The sequence below is a fragment of the Megalops cyprinoides genome, chromosome 10 (assembly GCF_013368585.1).
Source record: "Megalops cyprinoides isolate fMegCyp1 chromosome 10, fMegCyp1.pri, whole genome shotgun sequence".
NCBI lineage: Eukaryota > Metazoa > Chordata > Actinopteri > Elopiformes > Megalopidae > Megalops > Megalops cyprinoides.
This window is the reverse complement of record NC_050592.1, coordinates 14,533,000-14,548,237: the sequence shown is the minus strand read 5'-3', so window position 1 is coordinate 14,548,237 and position 15,238 is coordinate 14,533,000. Positions and strand designations below refer to the sequence as shown.

The following is a 15,238-nucleotide window of genomic DNA, read 5'->3' as shown; positions in this document are numbered from 1 at the left end:
GGTGGATTCCAAGGATAAGCAAAGCAAGCAGGATGCACCTGAGCTCAATTTGGAATGCTATAGCAAAGGGTCTGAATGACATTTGTCTGAATTACATATGTAAATAAGATATTTTAGGTTTTGGTGTTTTATAATTATCAAAGAAATTCTTTAAAAAAAAGTATTTGCTTTGTCATTATGGGTGATTGCGTGTAGGTTTACAGCCAAAAGAATACACTTAATCTATTTTAGATTAAGTCCACAACACAACAATGTGTGCAAAAAGTGAAAGGATCTGCATACTTTCCAAAGCCACTGTATACTGTAGTATTTAATGTGACATTCTTGCGATAGGCCTATGCATTATCTTATATCTTATCCTCTGCATAGCTGAATATCCCAGCCAATCAAAGTTGTCAAAGTTGTGTATACTTTGAGCATTTGAAACACATTTTACTTAACTTAAGTCTTACCACTTCTGAAACGACGTTTACAATTAGTGTCAACATGCATTAGTAACATACGAGGAACTATTTCCTGGTTTAATCTGCATGTTTGCAGTTAAACAAAAGAGAGGGTGATGTCTCTTAGTAACAGAGTTTGCCAAACTCACGTCACGGTAAGAATGGAAACGGATGGAAAGGTAAACCTCCAGACTAATGCTGAAAACGGAATCTTCGGATTAATTGCGTCTGTATGATTATACTTACAGAGTAATATTAAATAACTTCATATCTTTATAGGAAATCAATGATATTCTTCGCAGGCATGGCCTTAAAAGGAACATCGACGTAATTCAGCTCTACCTCGGCAAGAAGTATGATCACAAAGTTAGATTACGCTAGATCGGTCCAAGTACTGTCTCGAATTGTTAATTGTAAACGTTTTCTGTCTTTCTTTCTTTAATTATTACAGAGGAATTGTCTATGTGCCTGATTTGTCACAATTTCCCATGCTGAGATATTTGTGGCTGAATGACAATAAGGTGGGCATAGTGATATTCCACATCAACCGAAGCTGATCTTTATGAATGAGAAAAAATATTTCGAAAAATCGTAATGTAAAGAAAGATATTTCACCATTTTAAGGGGAAAAGTTAAAACGTAGGTATTAGTAATGCAATCGTCTTAATTGTAAGAAAAAGAAGACTGCAGTTTCGTTCACATTTCTAGCAGCCACGCCAAATTTTCCTTTTCTTGAAAAAATAAACGTGATTTAATTTACAGCAAGACGATTCTATGTATACGTGTATAGGATTGCAAAAGTCCATTTAATATTTGTAATATGTGACCATAGGTTAAATGTGTATATAAAACTTACATGTTTGTCTATGGAAGCAATTATTGGCAGAACTATAATCAAATTATGTTCCTCAGCTCAGGAGCATTTAATAATGGCAGCTATGAAGGCAGCTTTTATGAAAATAAACTGGTGGTATCAAAATTCCCATTAAATTCTGCAGATCAAGAAGATTTCCTGCCAAACCATCAATTGTTGCTTGACTGAACTTCATCTGCACAACAATGAAATTACCTCTATCTCAGGTACATTATAATAGGTAATAGTAGTAGTAGAGTAATAGTAATCAAAAATATGTGTTTATTTGTTTTGGCACTGTTTAATTAAATGTGAACAGTGTCTCTGACTATGCTCTTTTATGAGATGTTTCTTCATACAGTATGTGGATATTGAAGTATATGAGTGTGTATGTGGGTGTGTGTCTGTGTTGGTGTTAAATATTAACACATGGAGATCTTGTGACGATCCTGTTTTCATCCATTTCACACATGCAGGTGCCCTGAGCCACTTGACTTGTCTGCAGGTTCTCCTGCTGCATAATAACCAGTTGAGGAGGCTGGATGAGTCAGTGACAGAGCTAAGGAGAATGCAGTGCCTCCACACTACCAGTGAGTGAGCCAAGTACCAGAAAGCCAAGTACCAATACAGTTACAGCAGAGATTCAGGGGGTGAGCCAAGTACTGGTGTGGTTCTATCAGGGATTTAAGGAGTGAGTCCAGTACCAGACCAGATCTGTCAGAGACCAAGGGAGTGAGCTGAGTACTAATGCAGATCTATCACAACAGTAATGTGAAATGGTGATTTGTCTAATGGACTGGATACATTGACAGACAGATACAGATAAACAGATAGATAGATACAGTCAACATTCACATACACCAGTTGATACCCAGTTAATATTAAGTAATGTACAATGTTAACCTCATATCCTCTGTTATACTCATGCATATAATTACACACATACTAGAAGGCTGAGAATTACACTGGGGAGTGGAATGTGCAATTGTTATCTAGCTATAGTAACTTAACACCATGTAGTCTGAATGTCAGAGCACTGTCAGGCATAACATCAAAAGAAAGCAATGTGAGTGTGAACTGATATGTCTGCCATTGTGAAATGTACTTACCTCCAGGTTTTTTCCTGAACCCCCTCACACATGACCCTCAATATCGTCCCTATATCATCCATCACTTGCCATCTGTTCAGATTTTGGATAGAAGAGGTACATTTCAAAACATTTAATCTCTGTTCCTAAAATCACATTCCAAAATACTATTGTAATGAATTTCCAAAACCCATCTGCTCAGTGGAGGGTTCCATGCAAGTACCTGAAGCAAAATCAAGCCCACTATCATTTCAAGCATCTAATGTTAACTGAGAAATGAAGGCACGTTCCTTTTTAATGCGGGAATTATGGGTCTAAACTTTATGTACTGTAAGAAAATAATATTTGTGAAACACAGACATTGTATGGATCAGATGATTTTTTTTCCAAAATGAAAATGTCCCAGCAGAGGTGAAGCAGAAGGAGAGGGACACTGCATTTCGACTTTTCAATCCCGAGCGGCATCGTGTCTCGCAGTCTCTGGCATTTGGCAGAAGGGCAGAGCCTGTCAACACACAACAGGAAGTAACACTTTCCATGTAGAAGGAGCTGGGATGTTGAATGGTGAGGGAATCATAAATGTGTAAAAGTGGTATAATGGAATTCAACAGGGGAGAAAATCTACTACTGAGCTTTAAACAGAAATAGTGCACCTGTATGTAAAACTGAAAATTTCTTGCCAGGCATGTTCAATTAAAAACAGTATGATATATTAGCAGTTAGACTGTTAATTGCTTGATTCTGATTCTGATCACTATGGATAATGTATAATTGCTATTGTTGTAGCAGGTGGGACTAAAGAGGTATTTAGGTTAGATTTATGTAATATAAAATATGAAATTTGGCTGCTCTCAAACATGCAATTAGGCTTACATGGAGGAAACAAGAACAAAAACTGAAAAATACAAATCTAATAGTGAAAGGTTTCACTGTTAATAAAATGCTCCTGTGCATTCGTTAGTGTGAAAGATGCTTTCATATTTCTTTGCCAGCGTGTTCAGTGACAACTTTGTCCATTCCCAGACCATATTTGACATGTCTGCCCTTCCGCCTGTGTGCTGGTTCATGCAGAGACCCATAATGCAACATTTCTTGAAGATCCCAGCATCTCAACCGATACCAGGTGCGTGAGACCAAAAGAGGACTGAATCATCCTGGTACATTCTGCCCTTAACAACAGGTCTAAGATCACCTCGCCCACTCTGAATGCTAACCTTAACCATCCCCTAACCTTTTATTGATCAGCTGCCTGTGGAAAAATTGAACCTGCAATATATTGAACACTCTTGCCATCAGGTTCACATGATCACTGTACATCCACACCAAAGCAGCACCACACGCCCTTGTCTAGTTAAGATAAAGGTTGTGGGTCCACACAGGACTACCACAGACATACGCATTATGCAGAATTAGCATTACCCAAATTACAGAAATGTTTTAATTACGTCTTCAGTCAAATAAAGCGTTGGATTTGCTGCAAGACCACATGGGTCCAGTCAGAGAGTATCAGGTACACAGGAACCAAGCAGAAACTATACCATGATAAAACTGCAAATAGCAGTTTTGTTTTTACTCACACAGCATAACTTTGTTTCTTTCAAAGTCTCACGCCTGTGCCAGTTGAATTCAGCAACCCCTTCTGTATTCACAGAACAATGACTCTTTGCTGTCCTCTCGGACAGCAAAGAGCTTGGGCGTCACCCTCGACAGCAACCTGGACTTCAAGGAGTACATTGCTCGCACGTCACGGACCTGCCGATTCCTCCTCCACAACATCAGGAGGATTCGCCCGTTCCTAACCACATACGCGACGCAGCTCCTTATCCAGGCCACAGTTCTCCCCCGACTGGACTACTGCAACGCTCTCCTTGCAGGCCTCCCAGCATGCACCACCCACCCTCTCCAGCTCATCCAGAATGCAGCTGCCCGACTGATCTTCAACCTCCCCAAATTCTCCCATGTTACTCCCCTGCTGAAATCCCTCCACTGGCTTCCTGTCGCTGCCAGGATCAGATTCAAGACCCTGACCCTCGCCTTTTCTGCAGTCAACAGGACAGCCCCTGCCTACCTCCAAGAACTCATCCAGCCCTACACACCAGCCCGACCCCTACGCTCAGCAGCAACTGGACGCCTTGCTCCCTGCATGGTCAAGGCAGGAGGTGCTCGTTCTGCCAGACATCGGCGTTTCGCCTACATCGCTCCCCAGTGGTGGAACGAACTCCCGGTCTCGCTACGGACAGCTCCTTCTCCCCAGTCCTTCAGACGGGGCCTGAAGACGCACCTCTTCAGACTCTACCTGGACTGACCCAGCACACAATTGCTGCCCCCCCCCCCCCGCCCATCAGTGCTGTAATTGCTGTGCTTTTTTAAAAATTGCTGTGCTTTTTAAATTGTGCTTTTAAATTTTGTCTCTTGTTGCCGCCTTAACCCTGACGCTCATTGTGCCGTTTTGAAGTTGTTGAAGTTTGCCGTTCGAAAGTATATCGTACTAGTTGCCCTTTAGGCTGTAATTGTAAAAATCTGATAGTACTGCGTCCTCAAACAGACCTTGCTCTCAGCTGAGAACTGTCTCATTGTGGAACTGTACACATCCTGTCCCCGTACTGTCGCTGTACCTACTGTATGCACTTTTGTAAGTCGCTTTGGATAAAAGCGTCTGCTAAATAAATAAATGTAAATGTAAATGTTGTTAGATGTGAAACATTTCATTAAAACTGGCTAGCATTCCCACCTGTGACTTATGCGTTCATCGTTTTCTGTATTTTGCATTTCTAATATCAAATACATTTTTAAAATACATTAAACAGTAATGTAGCCAGCAAAGAAGTAGAACACTGGCTGAGTGGAGTAGCCATGTTTCTAATGAGATACATGATGGATAGATATAGATGTTAGTTTCCGATCCCAGGTGCAGAAATGCTGGTGCACTCTTGACCAAGGCACAACCTGTATTGTGTCAGCATATATTCAGGTGTATAAGCTGAAATAATAAAATGTAATGTATGGTATGTTGATTCATATCATCATTCTCAGCATGTGTCAGTGGTGGTTTTATTTTTCAAATAATCTTTATCCATTATTATCCCCTTTCTTCACCTTAACTTTGCAGTTACCAAGAGTACATTAGGCTCACCTTACCACAACATCTTCACATGCCAACAACAACTATTTTCCACTCTAACAGTGTGAAACACTGCACTCCACCTGCACTTCGAATGAGCACCTTTGCCAGATGAGCCACTCGGAAGCCCCCTTCACAGATGATTTAACAAGTTTATTGTACAGACTTCTTCACAGAGCAGAGCATTTACTTTTGTGAAAAATAGACAATGGAGTAACTGAAAATCTGAACTGTTTAGTCTAAGATCTCTCTCCAAACATGGACAGAAGATGCAAGAGAAGACTAATGAACCAAGAATAAAATTGACTAACCTCCACAACAGAAACTCCATATAGATTTTTATTGGTTATTAGACACCCACAAACTAAATATTTCCAATACTACGATGAAATGTTATTATGCCAGTTGTCATAGACATTTGCACATTTCATAACAATGATCGATTGTCCTATTTTAACATTAATGTTTCACATTTCCAAACCCAGAGAATCTCCATATTATGTTCTTTATCAATGCATTTTAATTATGATGCATGTAGTTTCAAAAAGTTGTAAGAAAAAAATAAATAAAATGAATAGTCATTCAAAATAAGTGACAAGCAGTGATGCAGTGGCTTTTGATTTGGCTTTCATACATTGCTGTAGGCTACATGATCAAGTATTTATGAGCTCCTTGATAATGTAAAGTTAGCTATGTATCAGACAATTGCAACTGTGCTTGTAAATATCAAATATAGTTTACCTTCAGAGAGGACCAGTGTGGTCTTCCAGAAATTTAACTTTATCTTTATCTACCCTCAAACACTGTGTTGAAAAAGGCAAACCTCATTCAGATACTCAACTCAATGCAGGCCAGTTCTGAAGAGGAACAAGGGCTTTTTAGAATTCAAAAAGCATTGGAAAATAATCCTACTTCTAATTTCTGCAGAGACCAAACAAAAAAAAGAGTGAAAGTACCTAAATTACTGGCGAGATTTACCATTTATCCAGCTGTACACCAGCTTAGCCAATGTGGGAAAAGTGGAAAAAGTAAACCAGAACTGCTGAACAGAGATAATGTTCACACTCTGTTGACTCAGACCGTCCCTCATGTCCAGGTGAGCTGCGATGCTTTGGTGCCGATTTTCCATCAGTGTTACACGACGGAGCCGTGCTCCGTTCCCAGAGGAGCCGAACAGCCTGTAACACGGGATGTGCTCTCTCAGAGTGAGATCCAGCAGACTCGTGAGCTGTTCTGCGCAGACCATTCGTCCTCTGGGGGGCTACTGTCACGCTGGTGTGTGGGGATCTGGGGGCAGCACTGCTTCCAAACATAGAATCAATCCTGATTGGCTGGATTGGTATCGGAAACTACTGGGTCATCCTGGACGTGGGCGGAGCTGGAGGGTGATCCCTCCCCCTCCCCCACAGACAGGTCCTGCATGGAACTGCTAGCATCCTCTATTGCCGTGCTGTCCTCTGCTGCAAAGAGAACACGGCTGTCACTTGACCCCAGCAGACACACGTATTTATGGCAATGTGCACTGTTAACACCGTGAACACCTTTCATTATTCTTTAACCCATTCATACAGGTATGTGAGGGTTTCAAGAGAGCTGAAACACCTTGTTCGAGTATCACGGCACTGCTTCAGACAGGATCAGACAGTCCAAATTTCATTGCACTATGTCGTATTTACAATGACACATTGATTCCTATTTTCCTACAGAAACAGCAACAGGTAAGCAGAAGGGTGCTTGCATCCCGAGGGTTGCAGGTTTGGTTTTTGAGTGGGGCACTGCCATTATGCGCTCAAGTCTTGCACTCATTTTAAATTGTTTCAGTAAATATCCAGCTGTGTACAAAATCTAAGATATCTAATCTCACAGGTTATGAGCATCAGCTAAGCAAATAAACTAGAAACATCTGTGTAGCAACGCAACACAAGTCCCTTCCCAGCAGAGAGAAAACTGCGCTCCAAAGAGCAGTCCATACCGTTGAGCTGTTTTTCCTTCAGCTTGGCCGACTCCGCCTCCTGCTTTTCTCTCTGCTCTTTGAGTTTCTTGCACACCTTTTTGTGTGTGAACCAGTGGAGCTTCTGGCAGGCTTGATCACAGTAAATTACCTGGGAACACAAGCAGTGGCATGAGAGGTGTGTTTCACAGAGCTCTTACTTGAGGGTTTACTTCAACACAAAGTGACTAAAAGACTTAATTGGTTACACCGCCTAACTACGGCAGATTCAACAGCATATGGGTGTGTTGATATTCTCTTTGCACACAATGTACTCTCCTGCTCTTGAGTCCCCATATGACAGCTTTTTATCTAATCACAGACAAGACTAAAGCTTTATGCCTCTCAGCTGGTCTGGGACAGGAAGCAGAATGGTACTGGTACCATTTTGCAGATGGAGCACCTCTTCTCTGCCCCCTTCTCGCCACACGTTGTGCAGAACTCAGCATCCATGAAGCCCACCTGACCCGTGATGGCCTGGGTCAGAACCGAAAAAGCTGTGGGGTCGTTACCCTGACAACAAGGGAGGAAGCGTTCAAAATCAGTATGAAGCAGGAAACTGTCGCCCATGCCACAAGCGCTGTCAACACACACGACTCAGCACTCTCTCCAAACCAGTGCGCGGCATAACAGTCTTCAATACACACCAAAAGCAGGCATACTCACTATCTCCACAGGAGCAATACTTCTGACTAGTTGCTGAAGAAGGGTCGCATCACAGTATGGAAACTTCCGGATACATTCACGAATAAACTTCTCTTGGTACTGTGGAAATCCATCACTGTCCCGACCTTTCAATAAGCTGGGAGAGAAAAAGTTGGAAAAATAGCCTTTAATGCAATATCTCCCCATTTCACATTTTACTTCATGTCACATTTTACTTCATGTAGCGCTCTGGAAAAAAGAAATGGCAAAGAGAGCTTTACAGATCCTATTCCACATAACTGCAACCACTGTAAACCTGCGTGAATAAAAGTGTTCTGCCAATATAGTACAGGACAAATAACTGTGCTGTGCCATCCTGAAGCCCTGAACGCCCACCACTTAATGAGTCCGTCCAGCTTGTCCTCTCGCTCCGTGAGGAAAGTCCTGCACTTCTGCAGGATGCAGCTGATGTAGTGCATCTTCATGGCCAGCACTTCATTCATGTCCTGCTGCTTCACACACTTCTCACAGATCAGATCCATCACCCTATAACACTTCTCCAGGGCATCCACGTCCACCAGCAGGGGGTTCTCCTTCACCAGCATCACCATCTGAGACAGAGAGAGAGAGAGAGAGAGAGGAAGAGAGGGTAAGGAGGGTGATGTTAACATGGCAAATAACATCGCATCAATATCAGTGAAAGAGAAAAGCGACTTATGAAATGGCACCACCATGAGATGGACACAGACACTGGCTGTTCTAAAGAGGTTAGAATAAAGAGAGAGGTAACATCTTCCAGCCCCTCTAAGCTCTAATGGCACATCCAGCAAGAGAGTACTGTACTGTAGTCTCATATGAATGCACTGTAACAAAACAGCCTACGGTGAGTAATAGCATTTCTTGCTCCTCACTACCACAAGGAGATGCACTCTCCTCAGCTCTGCTGCCCTACACTGAAACACTACTGTAGAAATGAGAGGACACATCTCTCATCTGATAACCCAAGCTGTAAGAAGATCATCACATATCAGATATTTTGACTCATTTCTATACGATATAGTTGTTTCATTTTTACTGATAGGTTGGGTGATTAATTCTCAATTTACAGATTATAACAACATTTGGTGTTGTTGTAGTGAAAGCTCTGAGAAGAGTGCTTCTTGACCCTTGCACATATCCTGCTCACAGCACCTTCCTGGGGCCTCACAGACCTACGTTCTACAGCATGATGGCATCACCCCTGCCTGCTCCCAGGGCTAGAATTGGCTCTTGCTGAATTATTCTTGGCTTATGTTAATTTGCTGCAGTGTATGGAAAAGATAGCCCAGCAATACCTTACCACTGCCTATGCTCCAAGAATTCCTTTCTCTACATGAATGATACAGCAGGGGCTAGCATTACAATACAGCGCCAATACAGCGCCATCTGCCAAATGAATAAATGTAAATGTAAATGTAAATGCATTGAGATGCAGACAAAATGTTGGCCTAATGCAAGGAGCGTGGATTATATGCAGTGGATGAATGCACAAGAGACCATCTCACAAAACGGAACAGATGCCAGCTAGGCTGAATAATGAATTTGTCAAGTGTCATATGTAGTCAATGCATTTGTCTGAAACAGCAAACCGGCTTCACAGCAAATACTGGATTAATAAGACCAACGATGTTAAACCCCATAGTCTCTGTAGAGTCCTTTGAATAGGATTTAATAGAACAAACTCCCCATCCACATCCTCTATGAAGAAGCCCAATGAAAGTTAACTGTACTGTAAGCCATCATTTCAACCTGCACCTCACTGGTCCAGTGAGGCTGTAGTGTAGTTATCCCTGGATAATGGAAACAAGCCATTAGTATAGGGCCCTACCCCAACCTGGCCAATGCAACATGAGGCACACTTTGAGTCAAAGATCATGCCTTGGCTGCAGCTCCTACCTTCACCGGGTTGAGGTTGGTGCTCATGATGATCTTGTGCAGCGGTCCTGCTAGTTTGGGGGGCAGCTTGGGCTCCTTTTCCAGCCCCTGGGGCTTGGTGTAATACTCCAGCCTCGCGCGGGAGAAGAAGTTATTGATCACTGTTACACAGTCATGCTGACCTGGAAGCAGGAAAGATCAAAATGTGAAGAGAGAGATGGTGTATGGCTTACCCTCTACTGCAAATCATATCACATGATCTGTACTGGTGTAAATCTGTGCTGTGTAGCATCAAAGGTAACAACAGAAAACAAATGCCTCTTCATTAAGTTAATTATTCCATTTGATCAACTCTGTGAACGAATTCAACAAATTTCTCTGAATATTTTATGGTTGGTCAAAAAAAGACTTAAAAAGACCTTCTGAAGGTTTTTCTGCTCAGTAATGCATTTATCCTAATTACATTTTTATAACACTAGGCCTAACTAATGTGACAGCTGAATCAATATAACCATGTATTGGCTTTCACCTACAACCAAATAAACTGATTTCTTTTAGCGAGCAAGTCCATTCAAATGTTTGGAAATATAGATTAGTAATGTATAGAAATATTAAATGGTACCAATTCAACGTCTCCAGTTCTAAATTTAGCTTCCATTATGAGCTTATGAATTATGAGCTTATAAATTATACTTTTCCCTATAAACTACTTTGCAACAGTGATTGATATTATAGGCTAACTGTATTTAACGACCGTTTTGAAAAACAGACATCTTTTATGGACATTATTCAGCTGGGACTATCACTACTTCACATTTCTGTCCTGACCGCTACCTTGACCACCAGCTACCCTGGCACTGTTCTTATCTACTGTCTGTATCCTGGGCCCCTCTTACCCACGAAGGCCGCCATCTGCGCTGCCGTCCGTCCGACAGAGTTCACCACATCCGTCTCTGCCCCAGCATCCAGCATCATCCAAGTGATGTCGGTCTTTCCTGTGGGCGAATGAGGGAAAGCGCGTTTGCTGAAATAACACGCTACAGGTCAACCCACTGTCTACCCCTGACAGGGGTTCCACGGGCGTGCTCACAGCGCTTGGAGGCGTACCTGAGAGCCCAGCGAACATGAGCGCGGTGTAGCCGTGCTCATGCTGGTTACAGTTGACGTCCGCCCCGTGCTGCAGGAGCAGCTTGCACATGTCCGCCTTGCCCTTGTACGCCGCGTGCATGAGCGGGGTCATACCGTACTGAGGAAGAGAGAACAGCGCGGAGAAAGTTCAAATCTGAATTCGAGGGGGAGCAGCAAATGAAAATGACACTGTGCCACCTCCGATCCCATCAGAGGCCTGTGGGTTCAAACCCCAGACTTAGCAAAGCTACTGTTAACTTCACCAAAGCAACTAGCATAAAACTGTTTGAAATGGGTGGCATATAAAAGGCATACAATCTAGCCCAGGTCCAGGTAGCTGGCAAATAAATAACTATGTTAAGTGAAAATTACTGCTCAGAAATCACAGATTTGCCCTATATGGTATTTCTGACTTTTGGAGGTTTAAGTATTGGAGCTGAACTTTAAGTATCTGTGATTGTTATATAAAGGTCCCATCGCTTGTGACTATAACTGTTTGTCTCTATGAACTGCATGGCACATTCTGGAAGACTGTGTTTTGGAGAAAATCTAATACAGTAACCACTGCATCCAACATGCAGTAACTAGAGCATAGCAATATCTTCCCTTCAATAGTAAATCAAACAACGGTAGCGAGTCCTTGAATACTTGACCACACATTTGATCGAAGTTCATATCTCTTTAAAAAAAGGTTTCAGACAAAATGCCATTTCATTCATTCTCACAGCAGTATTTATATTATTGAGACCAGTTTTCAAATTATGAATTATGTGACATCTGCTGCTTTGCTTAATTATTTCCCTGTCATTTTAATTTGAAAACAAATGTCATAGGTTTACTGCAGAATATTTACATCTATAGATAAAAGTTTCTGCTAACCACACTGGTAATAGTAATATTCACCATACAGAAAAACTATATATGGAGACTACACAACTTCAGAAAGCAACAATACTCAGCTAAAAAAGGATCTGCTGAGACAAAGGATAACGTTTTCACTGGTGAAGCAGTAAAGGCAGCCACATCTGATTCTGACAGACAGACAATCGAAAACTGCTGTTTTTAACTATTCTGCTCCCTGACAAAAAGCACCTGAAGAAACCTGTATGTTACATCTAGTGGCATCTTGTTATTATCATGAGTCTTTAAGTGCTACCTCTGCCTCTCAAGTCGCCGCCATATGTTAACGACACAATAGACGACATATGCTCGCGGAGTGTGTATGCATTGGCTTACATAATAGACAGCAATGACAGAAGTTCCTTTCCTACATATAGTGTAGAATAAGTGCAATAAAAAAGCATAAGCAAACAGCTGGCCTGCAAGGTTCTGCACAGTGACATGACCCTATTTGCATGTTGTCAGCAATCTTCCGTTGTAATTAATACTTCATTGTTTTCAGTTTTTTCTTACCTCATCCAAGCAGTTTACTCGCACATCCTTGCATCCCAGTAATCGTGAAGCTTCCTGTACATTCCCTAGGGCAAAGAGAAATCCAGGTGTAAGTAGGCTCACACAAATAATTCAGCGAGAAGTTGTACATCAAACGGAATCTGTCTGTGAGGATACTTTACATGCATCGTAATGCTTGATTTATAGCTAACTATTGTGTTGTCGGAGGAAGCCTATTGTGAACTCAAAAAAGTCATAACAGTTAATTACAGTCATGTAATCAAACCAATGCAGGTTATGATAGAAATGAGCGTCTATTTAATAGATGACAAATGTGTTAAGTGTAATTTATGAAGTAGCTACCCCCAATGAGCCCCCCCCCCCCCCCCCCCCAAAATGAGTTAGGCACAGAGTTGCGAAAGTGACCTTCTGTGGGGTTCATTTGCATAATAAACACACTTAAATAAATAGAAGTTCGCCTGAAAATTCGTATTTCACAATTAACTAATCTTTCAGTTAGTTAGATATTCCCTTTTTACAAAATGTGCATTTTAGGAAGCTAGCCAGCTAACCATGACTTCATGCACATAAGATGCTGAATTGATCAATTCACTGAGCAGCTGGCCTCTTGGTGTTGCACATATGAATGATTCGGAAAAGTCTGTGTGGCTCACGTGCTAGTCACCTGTCTGGCTATCTTAGTTTGGTATCAAATTGCTAGAATGATGAATATAGCAGGCAGGCTTGCTTGCTACCTACCTAATTATCCACAAAATGCTGATGCTACGCTGACAGAAAGCATGCTAGTCTAGACAGCGAGCTAGGTGCACTTAAATCCTAGCCAATCCCATTTAAATCCTTGCTAGTTAGCTATAGCCTTCCACTTCAACTAACACTGCCGAGTAGGATACATTTATATAAATATAAACATACCCACGTTTATTTAACTTGATGCAAGCTCGGTAACACCAACTGGCAGAACACCTAGTTATTTGCCGATGGTGCATAGTGCATATATTTCACAGCAATCTGCAGTTCGGTAATGTAACAACGTAACGATCTAGTAGAACTGCCCTGGTAAACTGTCAAATCGCAGTCACGTCTGGCCTTCTGATATTAGCTAGTTAGCTAGCTAGCAGCTAGTCTTTGAGCTAGCTAATGTGTGGTAGGCAGCAAATAAGATTGACTGCGAGTAAGCTAAACTGACCAGAAGCTACAGCTGTGACATCTTCTTTCTAAAACATAGTGGCCTTTGTTTTAAATGTCCAAAAACAGCAAACAAAATTTAGATGTTTTTTTTTTTTCAATTTAGCTAACTATACAGTACAGTAGCTTAACTTCCTAACGTTAGCTGACAGCTAACGTTACGTTAAACAGACATTACCTGCTGCTATAACCTGGAATAACTCCTTCTCGGCGGCAGAAAGATCTCCCTTTTTCGGAGAGGCCATGGTGTGCTGTCCGTGTACTTCACTTGTAATTGTCTTCTATTTTTATAACCAGATAGGGACAAATTTTGGAGAAATATAAACTAGCAACTATGAAAGTTAGCCAGCAAGCTAGCTAACGTGTTATCTTTTAAGGCGGCGCAAAATTTGCGTCGTCCCCATTCACCGGTTGGCGACGGGTGTTGAGCTGTCCCTTGGAACGTACCACTGAGCAAATGAAGGGGAGGAGTGGTCTGATTTCTAAAAGTATATCAAGACACTTTAAGCGGTTCCTGCAGACGTATACACGTACGAATAACTGTGTTTTATATAAAATATGAAATATTAACTTACTGATGCATTATCACATTATCTTGGAAAAAAAGTTATGTAACATAAATTTGTTCTACCCATTTTCTCAACATTTGGGATGATGTCTGGTATGTATTTTTACTGGCTCTTTCCCTGTTTGCGTACACTTGGAAGTCCTATCCCATATTTTCACATTTCTGTGAAGTAAACCAATATAAAGCCTGCTCACTACTGCACTCACCAGCCTCTTTAGTGTCATCTTAGCAGTCATCAAAGAAGGCCAACGGTTTTAATTGCACTGAACAGCTGAGAAGTACAGCTGCTTCAAAGAGGCAATTCTGAGCCGTGGTTAAGAGAAATATCTAACATTGTCAACACAATTGCTTACACAATACACAATTTTAGTATTTAGTAGTTAGTAGTAATAGTATTTTGATTATTGTTCCTTTGATTACGGTGTGAAGAATAATGTGAGCTTGAATAATATGAGCAGCTTGAGTAAAATCAAATATGCATTTGTGGGTTGACTGCAATTTAGTCTTGTCTTTATATTTCTTTTCTGTCATAGACATTTCTTCCTTTCTACAAAACTAAAAACTTTTTCTACACTTAAACACGTTCATTCATGGAGTAACAATGACTGTCCTGTAACGTTTTATTATGTTAGAACTGGAATCCAACAGGAATCATTTCTTTGCAGAGTTTACGTGTAGATCCTGGAGTTCAGTCACTTCAACTCAGAGGAAGGCTAACCTAGACAAGAAACTCGTTTGCACAAAGGTTTGTGTCAGTGGACTGCAACAGGTATATAAGGACTTGCTCATGGTTAGAGTTTTGTATTTGGCCACAAGGGGGTACTCCTTCAACATGGCAACTGAAATACAATTTCCAGATCCTTCTCCAGTCATTACCAGTTGTCAAAGCA

The 15,238-nt window shown here is 41.4% G+C and overlaps 2 protein-coding genes across 3 annotated transcripts; one reads left to right on the top strand and one right to left on the bottom strand.

Annotated features, from left to right (window-relative positions):
* The first annotated feature begins 604 nt into the window (after window positions 1-604).
* LOC118784476 (leucine-rich repeat-containing protein 72) lies at window positions 605-6,820 on the top strand. The gene is made up of 8 exons (XM_036538718.1): window positions 605-622; window positions 723-796; window positions 895-964; window positions 1,442-1,523; window positions 1,773-1,886; window positions 2,412-2,501; window positions 2,794-2,909; window positions 6,602-6,820. Exons 1-8 carry the CDS (start codon window positions 605-607, stop codon window positions 6,818-6,820), a joined length of 783 nt encoding a protein of 260 aa, XP_036394611.1.
* On the bottom strand, window positions 5,798-14,188 carry ankmy2a (ankyrin repeat and MYND domain containing 2a). 2 transcript variants are annotated; one of them, XM_036539461.1, is made up of 10 exons: window positions 13,959-14,188; window positions 12,596-12,660; window positions 11,162-11,300; window positions 10,951-11,049; window positions 10,076-10,236; window positions 8,537-8,751; window positions 8,162-8,297; window positions 7,880-8,008; window positions 7,478-7,607; window positions 5,798-6,965 (listed from the first exon to the last, which is right to left on the bottom strand). In XM_036539461.1, the coding sequence occupies exons 1-10, from the start codon at window positions 14,023-14,025 to the stop codon at window positions 6,823-6,825; spliced, it is 1,284 nt and encodes a 427-aa protein (XP_036395354.1). In that variant the 5' UTR covers window positions 14,026-14,188; the 3' UTR covers window positions 5,798-6,822. The 2 variants fall into 2 exon arrangements, with proteins under 2 accessions (XP_036395354.1, XP_036395355.1); XM_036539462.1 differs by having other exon boundaries at window positions 5,798-6,962.
* Between the last annotated feature and the right edge of the window lie 1,050 nt (window positions 14,189-15,238).

Excerpts from the sequence above, each read along its gene's own strand:
- LOC118784476 (XM_036538718.1), top strand. Across the intron at positions 1,524-1,772 it reads TGAAATTACCTCTATCTCAG|GTGCCCTGAGCCACTTGACT; the intron begins GTACATTATAAT and ends TCACACATGCAG. Across the intron at positions 2,910-6,601 it reads CTGTCAACACACAACAGGAA|GTGAGCTGCGATGCTTTGGT; the intron begins GTAACACTTTCC and ends CCTCATGTCCAG.
- ankmy2a (XM_036539461.1), bottom strand. The coding sequence starts at position 14,025 with ATGGCCTCTCCGAAAAAGGGAGATCTTTCTGCCGCCGAGAAGGAGTTA. Across the intron at positions 11,050-11,161 it reads CATGTTCGCTGGGCTCTCAG|GAAAGACCGACATCACTTGG; the intron begins GTACGCCTCCAA and ends ATTCGCCCACAG. Across the intron at positions 6,966-7,477 it reads GAAGGAAAAACAGCTCAACG|CAGAGGACAGCACGGCAATA; the intron begins GTATGGACTGCT and ends TTCTCTTTGCAG.